Source organism: Grammomys surdaster, unplaced genomic scaffold, assembly GCF_004785775.1.
Source record: "Grammomys surdaster isolate TR1022 unplaced genomic scaffold, NIH_TR_1.0 189, whole genome shotgun sequence".
NCBI lineage: Eukaryota > Metazoa > Chordata > Mammalia > Rodentia > Muridae > Grammomys > Grammomys surdaster.
In genome coordinates this window covers 2,868,469-2,878,199 of record NW_021604634.1, presented here as the reverse complement: position 1 = coordinate 2,878,199, position 9,731 = coordinate 2,868,469, and the positions used below count along the sequence as shown (strand labels likewise).

At 48.2% G+C, this 9,731-nt stretch overlaps 1 protein-coding gene across 5 annotated transcripts in view; it reads right to left on the bottom strand.

Moving 5' to 3' along the window:
• The window catches only part of Znf516 (zinc finger protein 516), a 90,107-nt gene that overhangs the window by 36,487 nt on the left and 43,889 nt on the right, over positions 1–9,731 (bottom strand). For all 5 annotated transcript variants that reach the window (XM_028768966.1, XM_028768967.1, XM_028768968.1 and 2 more), the window contains exon 2: positions 7,647–9,572. In XM_028768966.1, coding sequence (XP_028624799.1) covers positions 7,647–9,417 — 1,771 coding nt within the window. In that variant the 5' untranslated portion in view covers positions 9,418–9,572. The remainder of the gene's footprint in view (positions 1–7,646; positions 9,573–9,731) is intronic.

The following is a 9,731-nucleotide window of genomic DNA, read 5'->3' as shown; positions in this document are numbered from 1 at the left end:
TGTGTGTGTGTGTGTCTGTTTGTGTGTGCTGAATGTGTCTGTGTCTGTGTTTGTGTTTGTTTTTGTGTTGGCTTGTGTCTGTGTCTGTGTGTGTGTCTGTGCATGTGTCTGTGTGTCTGTTTGTGTGTGCTGCATGTGTACACACACGTTACGGTAGCAGATATTTGCATCCACATGTTTGCATGGTATAGAAGCCTGAGCTGACGTCTGGTGTCCTCTGTCATCTCTCTCCACTTTATTTCCTGAGGCAGTCTTTCTTGTTGAGCCCAGACCTCAGTGATTACCACCTTGACCCAGGGCGAGTTCTGCCTCCTTTTTTATTGTTGTTGTTTATTTGAAACAGACTCACTTACATAGTCCTGGCCTCAAACTCAACAAGATCTGCCAGTCCCTGCATCCCCAGTGCTGCTGGGATAAAGTATCACAGAGATACTGCCAAGCTCAGCGCACCTCTGCCTCTTGAAGGCTGGCTGACGGGGTCACAAAGCCCACCTGGCCATTCCTGGAACTCTCAGTCCTCATGCCAGTACAATAGGCTCTTACTCTCTGAGTTATCATCTCCAGCACTCCTGTTACACCTTCAAGTAGTTCAGAAGTGAGGCAGAGGTCATGCTATCCACACAGAAGATTCCCTAAGACACACTGAGATACTGAAAACAGGCTCAGGAGCAAGGCAGACAGACTGGCCTCCCAAAGGATCCAAACCTACACACAGAGTGCACATGAACACATCCTTACACAGATGCACTCTAAAGACCTGAGGAGGCTGCAGATAAAACCCTTTCAGTGAAGTAGCTGATGAGTCAGCAGAGGACAGTCTCTCGTCTGACAATGACAACACAAATGTAATCTAGACTGCACACTCGTGAACAACTTGTAAAACTAAGCAACGACTGAACAGAATCCTAAAAAGCTGTGGTACTAAAGATGCATCCAGCCTTGAGTGGCATCCCATCGCTCCCAACACACCCAAAGCCACCTGAGTAAAGAGATGGCCTCAGCAGGTAAGCAAGAACTACTCTTCCTTGTCCTCTCTCTTCACTTCTAGGTCGTCAGAGACAGGTAAGCCTGGTGAGGAACGCAGAGATCTGTCAGGAAGAGGCACTTGAAGACCCTAATCTTGTCAGAAGACCTTCCCCAGCACAGAGCATCAAGACGTAAAGCTGAGAAGTCAGTTAGGACAGAACCCAGGAAGAAGGCCTCAAAGAAGGTAGCAGGCATGGACGAGTGCACAGGGCCAGCAGATACATGGGGATAGCAGAAACCGATACAGGATGAAGATACTGCTGCTGGACCATGACTATAGCCACTGTGCAGGCAAAGGCCGTGGGCAACAGGAAGGGCCAGCTTCTGACTTCTCTAGGGCCACTGGCTGAGCTCCTGGCTCAAAGCTTTCCAAACACCAGCAGCAGCATCCAATATTTGACCTTCACATTCAAATGGAACAACTTCCACCAACCAGAACCTTACCCAGGACAACAGAGAACCAAGAGGAAGGTACCAGCGTGAGGTCAGCTGGAGCTGCTCAGACTGAGGCACCATCCTATCTACTCCTGGAGCACAGAACTTACTTCACACCAGCAGAGAGAGCCTGTCAGTGGTTACTGACTGTTGCCATAGAAACCATTGGTCTTAGCCAGTTCCTCCAGACTACTTCACTCATGCCTGGAATGTCAAACGTCCTACTCTGCTCATTGGTCAACTTTCTGATTCTTCTCACCAGTACAGGCCCATGATCTCAGTGTTCAGTTTGACCTAGGAGCCTCCCCTGCAATTCTACACCATTGCAGAGAAGGTAATGCCCACTGACATTTCTTAAAATGAGGAAACTCCTACCATGCACTGACCATGTTCAATGTCATGATGATCTGTAAAATATATTCTTGGGCTGGAGAGATGGCTCAGCTGTTAAGAGCACTATCTCCTCTTCTAGAGGACCTGAGTTCAATTCCCAGCAACCACATGGTGGCTCACAACCATCTGTAGTGGGATCCCTCTTCTGGCTTGCAGATGTATATGCAGATGGAGCATTCCTATACATAAAATAAGTAAATAAATCTAAAAACTAAAACTGGACACTAAAACCCTTTCTTCGTGCACCCTGTGGCTGTCAGTTCTCAGACACTAACAGGCTCTAGATCCCACTCTTTTTGAGCCTTGCAGATTCAGTATTCGTGTACATCTATGTGCACATACATGTTGCTGTGCACATACATGTTGCTGCAGCGCCTGTGTAAGTCAGAGGACAGCTCACAGGACTCACTTCTTGCTTTCCCCCATGTGGGTTACAGGGACCCAACTCAGGTTCCCAGGCTTGGTGGCAAGGGCCTTTATCCACTGGGGCATCTCACAGTCCCTAAACTCCTTTGTAGGCCAGGGGAAACACTGTGAGTGGAAGTAGGACTGGAAACCAGGCCATCGCTTCACTGTCAAAGGTTGTCTCCAACTTTCCAGTCCTTTCATCAACCATTCCTGTGGCATTTACACTGCACCCAAACACTGGGCAGTCGGTCCTGTGTACAGAAAACTAGGTTTCAATGTGACGGACGGTACCTGCCCTTCTCATCTGGTGTCTGGTGTCAGAGGCCTGGATGTACACAGTTTCCTATAGGAGGCAAGCTCGCAGACGACGGCCCTGAGTTACCATTCATGCACTACATTTCAATAACCAATTAGGTTATTAAGTGAAACCAGTAATCACATTAAATTTGGAATACAGCTTATTCATAACTGCTCAAAGTAATTATTCTAGAGTTAAAGCAAGCACATGAGTAACACCCAGACTTGGCACGTTTTTATATGAACATATTTGGCAGCTAACAACCAGCCCAAATGTCTTACTAATCTGTGAAAATACTTCTTTCAGATCAATGGCTTCCCTCTGTAAATAATGCAGGGCCCTGGGCCTCCTCTAACAGTGTATTAATATATTAACCACACACAGGATTGAGTAGAGTCCAGAAAAAAAAAGTATTACATTCTAGTCTTAAAATTAGTTCTATTGCACAGATCTCTAAACATTTTTTTTTTTTGGAAACAAGGTTTACTGTAGAACTTTGGCTGGCCTGGAACTCACTTTGTAAACCGCAGTAGCCTCAAACATACAGAGATCCACCCATGTCTGCCTCCCAAATCCTGAGTCTAAAGGCGTGTACCACCACTAGCCTGTCAGTCCTTTTAATACACGAAGACATATGCAAGTTGTATAAGCAAAGGGTGCATCCACAAACTCTCATGAAAAACTAGCCCCAAATTAGATCCAGCACATAAGAAATTATTTTAGAAATGCTCCCACCCCAAAATTAAGCCTACAAATAAAAGCTTATGAATTTAGAGCAGAGATGAACACATAACAAAACACTCACCAAGTAAGATTTAATGTTCCACATTCAAAATCCAAATCTAATATATAATTCAGAATTCTAATGTGTGCACACATGACCAATTCCTGCAAAAGCTGAGGAGCGTGGCCTGAGTCATGCCCATGAGGATAGGCGCTCTCTGGAGGAGGAACAGAGGCAAGTCAGGGTAAGCCTTGCCCTGTGCCCTAAGCTCTACTGGGTTCAGGAAGGCTCTCCCATGGTTCTGATGGAGACATTGGGGCTTCTCTAAACACATGACACCAAGGGATAAAGTGCACACTCAGGCCTTACAGATGTTCCTGAAGCACAGGGCCTCAGCCAAGAGAGAAGTCTATGTGACATCTGAACTAATCACTCTGAGTCCCCACCATTAGGCATTCCCAGGATACTACCCATAACAGCACCAGGTTTTCCTTAAAGAACAGGGCTGCAGAATTGGAGATAGTTCAGTGGGTAACAGTCACAGCCTGAGGGCCTCAGTTCAGGTCCTCAGATCCTACAAAAAGAGCTGGGTATGGTGGCTTAAGCTTCTGTAATCTGAATTTGTGCCTAAATTGGCAGAAGGAGACAGTGCATAGGAGCTGGGGAGAAAATGGCTGCATTTTAATTTCAAATAAGAACCTAACAGGAGAGTTTCCCTGTCTATTTCTACCTACATAAGCTCCACACTCAGCACACATCCAAACCCGTAACAATTGGATAAATAGACGGAGATGGGTGCTGCAGGCAGGGCCACTGTAACGGGAGGAGTCAAATCTGCTCTTTAATGCAGCAATACATAAACAGCAGAGCAGCGCCTAGCTGCTTCACAGGGCAAGCATGATGAATACCTGTGAGACCTGCACTGGTCCACCCAGGCCTAGCTTCTCAGCTCAGGGACTGCAGGTCAGGACGGTCAAACTCAAAATGCACCAAGGAGATGACCCTGTAAACTCTCTCGCCACTCATTCAAGTATTGCTGGTCAGTCACTAAACCCAGTCTGAACAGAATGTCCTTCTAACCTACCGACTTGGGGTCTATACATCCAAAGTGATGGTTTTCTAAGTTCCCAACTGTGCTTGTATGCATAAATGTTGGAGTTTTATACACTTATATATACCCTGAACCTCTCTTAATTAAAAATACAAACTTATGTAATCTTCAAATATAGAGTTTCTACCTTTGCCAAGTCACTTTTGAACAACCACAATTCAGTAGCTATCTGCCACCTTATTCACAATGTCATGCAGATACATGTGTCAGGAATAAAGGCTGCCTGGTCCAGTTCATGTTCAGAAGAAACCACTATGACCAAGACAGCCAAGAAAAATGTTTTTTGAGTAAAGCTGCGTCGATGGCTCAGCATTAAGAACACATGCTGTTCTTACAAAGGATGTGATCTTGGTCCCCAGCATCCTAAGAGCTCACAGCCACTCATAACTGCACTTTCAAGAGACCTGACAGCTTCTGGACTCCATGGGTATGGTGTATAAACAGAAAGCAGGACACAGATGCAATTCTTTTAAAGTATTTCTTTAAAACTTTTTAAAGCAAAGGTCATCTTGGCTCAGTAGCTTTGAAGGGGCCCCTGGATTAGTTCATTAGAATCACCTGACTTTTTCACAATGGATGGGGGCAACATTCAGAAGTGTCCCTCTCCTGCTGGACCTGGTTGTGAAGGCCTGTAATCTCAGCTACTTGGGAGACTGCGGCAGGAGGATTAAAAATGTAAGGCCAGCTTGTGCTCCAGAGTGAGTCCAAGACACTGCAGTGTTGCTCACTGGAAAAGTGCTTACCTCACACTATGCATAGATTCAACCTTTAATACTACAAAAGCAAAAAAAAAAAAAAATTTCCTCAGAACACACGTAGCAAAATAATTGGTGTCAGAATGCTGTCAGTAAATACATATGTGTACAAAGTGGGTGGTTAAAGTTCAGCAAGGTCAACGGGGGCTCACCAGGCTTGGCACCTTAAGCTGCTAAAAGAATGTAGAAGGGCAAAGAACCTCCCCTGACCCAACACCTGTTCCCCACCCACCTAAGATGAGTGACAGGAGAGATAAGATTGACAGGCAGCATGTGGTTCTGGTTCACTGGTCCCTGAGGGTGCTAAGACTCCATACAGAACTCCTAAAGGGCTGGGGGAATGCCTTGTGTGCCCAGTTTTGATGCCTCTGAGCACCTAGTGCAGCAGACACCAGGTAGCGCACTATGCAAATCTAATGTCAGACTCACTCGGGCTCCTATCAAGGAAAAGCAGCATCTCTGTCTGCTTGTCCTCCTCCCCACTGAAGACACAACAGCTCTGCAGTGGGCTCCTCTGCCCATAAGCACCCACCTCAAGTAACAGCAACAGTCCCAAAGAGCTGCAAGACAAGAGAGCATGCTGGCCACATCCAGCTGCAGGCTCACACCGTAAGCACCGCCCTTCCTCACAGCAACTGCCCGCCCACGGCAAAGTAACAAAGGCAACAGCAAATGCTTGGAGTTTGATTTTTAAAATGAGAAAATCATAAAACATCAAGCCAGGGGTCTGAAAACATTTTCATGGCTGCTGTTTGAAAAGAAATCTGATGCCAGGCGGTGGTGGCGCACGCCTTTAATCCCAGCACTTGGGAGGCAGAGGCAAGCGGATTTCTGAGTTCGAGAGTTCGAGGCTAGCCTGGTCTACAGAGTGAGGTCCAGGACACCCAGGACTACACAGAGAAACCCTGTCTCGAAAAACCAAAAAAAAAGGGGGAGGGGGGCTATCTGAATCTGGAGAGATTAATTATAACTACAGAGAGATTCTAAGTTAGCCTTTACCCAGATGTCTGGCAGTGAGAGTGGAGGAGAAAAATGTATGTACATGAGCATGTATAGTGAGTGTGTGTGTGTGTGTGTGTGTGTGTGTGTGTGTGTGTGTGTTTGTGAGCACTTGTGCATGTGTATACAAGAACAAGCACATGACAACATGACATGTATTTGGTACATACTAAATATGTGGGTATGTATGATTACATATCAGTAAGTGTTATGTGTTTATAGTCTCTACATGTGTGTATTGATGCATATGTTGCAATATGTACATTTATGTATTCATGTGCATTTGTGCTTATCTGTGTGTGAGCAAGTATACATACATATTTTTGGTGTCTATTTGGGCTTCCTCGCATGTGTGTTCACATTCATGTTTGTGTATATGCATGTTTTTTATATATGCATGTGTCTGGGGTTTCTATGTATAGTGTTTCTATGCCTGTGTGATGTATGCATGTTCATGTTTGTGCAGAGTAAGTGTGTATTTTGGGGTGTATGGTATGTCTGAATATGTGATGTGTACATGTGTGCATGTATCCTTTGCATGTGTGTTTGTGTATGTGTGTTTGCAGTATCTGCCTTAGTCACTGTTCTGCTGCTGTGGAGGGACCCCCATGACCACAGCAACTCCTATAGAAGAAAGCATTTAATTGGAGCTTGCTTACAGTGTCAGAGATTTAGCCCATTATTATCAGAGTGGGGAGCGTGGTGACATGCAGACAGGCACTGGAGCTGAGAGCTCCACATCCTGATCCACAGGCAGGAGAGAGCACCAGGGACCCCAGTGACACACTTCCTCCAACAATGCCACACCCACTTCAACAAGTCCACACCTTTTAATCCTTCTAACACTTTCAAATACTGCCACAGCTGATAACTAAGCTTTCAAATACATGAGCCTATGGGGGCCATTCTTTCAAACCACCATACTATCTACGGCCTGTTTCCATGAATGTGTGTGTCATATATGTATGTGATGAGTACATGTATGCATGTGTATGTGCATGTCTGTGTATATGAATGTGTGATTGTACATGCACAAGTATGTTTATGGTTTTAGTGTGTTGGTGTTTACATGTGGTATAGTTTGCATGTATTCTAAGCATGCACAAGTGTGTGAATATTTGTGTCATGCATAGGGAACAAAAGGACATTTCAGAGGACTTACTCATTACTTACAGATTACAGAGACCTTAGACTTAAGAAACCAAACGTGTTAATGAAATAATTAATAATTCAGCATTTGTAGGTGAGTAGCAAAAAGGAGAGAGATAGGAGGAACCAACAGTGTCAGTTAGCCAGTACAAGCCTCCAGGACCCAATAGTTGCAGGATGCCTGATGCACAGCCTCTGAGCCAGAACCAGAAATAGGGCACTAGGTCACCAAAACATAGGAGCACCTGAGGACATAGTTCCTCCACCTACACTGCTTGGGTACAGGGCCAGCTAGGCAAAGGGCTGCACGGGCTACTTGACCTCATCCACCCAGGTCCGTCTGCTCACCTGATGCGGGTTCAGGCACAGCCTCTTCACCACTATCATCCACCACTTCTTCAGCCAGGCCAGGGGAGTCAGCAATGGCGCAGGCTGAGCCAGGGCTGCTTGGCTGGGAAGCCGAATCCCCCTCGCTGAGTGAACCACAGCGGGCACGGACTGCCCTGTCCCCTTCAGGATCCCTGTCGCGGCGTGCGCGGCGGTGCACACGGGAGTGGAGCACCATCTGGTGGTAGGTGCGGAAGATCTTGCCGCACTCGAAGCACTCAGAGGACTTGCCCTGGCCAGTGGTGGCCGCCGCCCTGCGGTTGGGGCGTGAGGCTGGCCGGGGGTCAAGGTGGCCAGAAAGCATGGGGTCCCCAGGTACACTGGCCCTCTTCCTTGGAGGAGCTTGGGTAGAAGGAGCATCCTGTTCTCGCTTACGTTTTTCCTGGCTCACCAGTATATACTCTCGCTTGTCTTTGTCAAAGGCTACATCCCCTGCCAGGGCCTCATCCCAGGTCCCATACTTGAGGTACTCAGCCGGCTCAGCCACCTTACCCCTGGTGGCTAGCTGCCAGGCCTGATAGCTGTTGACAGGGTCCAACTCAGCCACCCGCTGTCCAGCCTGCCCACTGGGGGACACATCACCAGCCACATATGGTGTCAGGTTCAGGCACTGTAAGAAGAACTGCTTAGTGTCCAGGGGGTCCTCTGTGTCCCCCTCCTCAGCCGGGGCTCGTATCCGGCTGGCTTCAACTTTACGGTGTATGGCGTTATGGGCGTTCAAGCTGTCCAGGTTTGTAAACAGGTTCCCGCACTTTGTGCAGACCTCATAGAGGGACAGGCCAGCGACAATGACCTCCTCCTGCACCACGTTGTTGATGGTGGCAATGGGGTCCAGCTCACTCTTGGGTCTGTTCTTGCTTCCTGCCTTGGGTCCATGTGCCTTCATATGGTTCTTGAGGAACCAAGGCTCTTTGAATCTCCGGCCGCAGATGTGGCAGCCATGGTCAAAGGAGCCCCGGTGTTTCTTCATGTGTGCCTTCAGGAACCAGGTCTGGCTGAAGGCCTGGCCACAGACCTCGCAGGGAAACTCCCCAGGGCTCAGCTCAGGTTTGCCATTCTCCACACAGGCCTCGCTGCCATTGGGCACCTGTGCAGTGATATGGTCCCTCTCGATGTGACTAAGCAGAGACTCCTCCCGCAGGGTGACATAGCTGCACAACCTGCACTTAAACGGCTTGTGGGCCTGGTGCACATGCAGCTCCAGGTCCTTCTTACGCTCAAACCGGCTCTTACAGAAGGAGCACGGCACCATGGCCTCAGTGTCTTCCTGAGCACTGGCCGCACCCTCTACCTCCTTGCGGCTGCTTCTGAGCAGAATCTTGCTGCCATCCATCGGCACAGCTCCGTTCAGGACACGGTTGCAGGCAGAGGTGCTCTTAGTAGGGCTGGCACACCCATCCAGGCCCTCAGAGACACGCATCTCACCCAGCTGAGCCTCTCCCGCCTCTGGCTCGTGCCCCTGAATCAACGTCCCTGTCCGGTGGCTGCGGATATGAATCTTGAGGTTGCCCTTCTGGGAAGCCCTGTGGTCACAGTAGGGACACTTGTAGGGCTTCTCTCCTGTGTGCTTGCGCATGTGCTGTGACAGAGAGCTCTGGAAAGGAAAGCTCTTGCCACAGATGCAACAGCTGTGGCAGGCGGCCTTGTCCCCGTCTACTTCATGGCTCCTGCTAGCCCTAGGTGGGCTGGGTCCTCTCCTCAGCTCCATCTCAGCCTCTCTGCTGCGATCCATTAGGACAGAATGAGTGTCCCGGCACAGCCTTGTGTCGTAGGGGCCTGAAGTGTTTTATCTCTCCATTTTTAGAAGGGTTCCTGCTGCCCAGAGGGGAGAGAGGTACTTGTGATGAGTAGGTGCATATTCTGTGATGTGGCAGATGCAGCAAGCACCTGTAACAGAGAGAGACAGAAACCCGTAAGGACAGCATCCATGCAACTGAGTGCAGCGTCGCCTGTGGTCAGTCTCTGCATACTCCACCATCAATCAATCTGAACTAAAGGAAAAGGACACTCACGGAAACACAAACAGAGCCATTTGCCCCTTTAAAG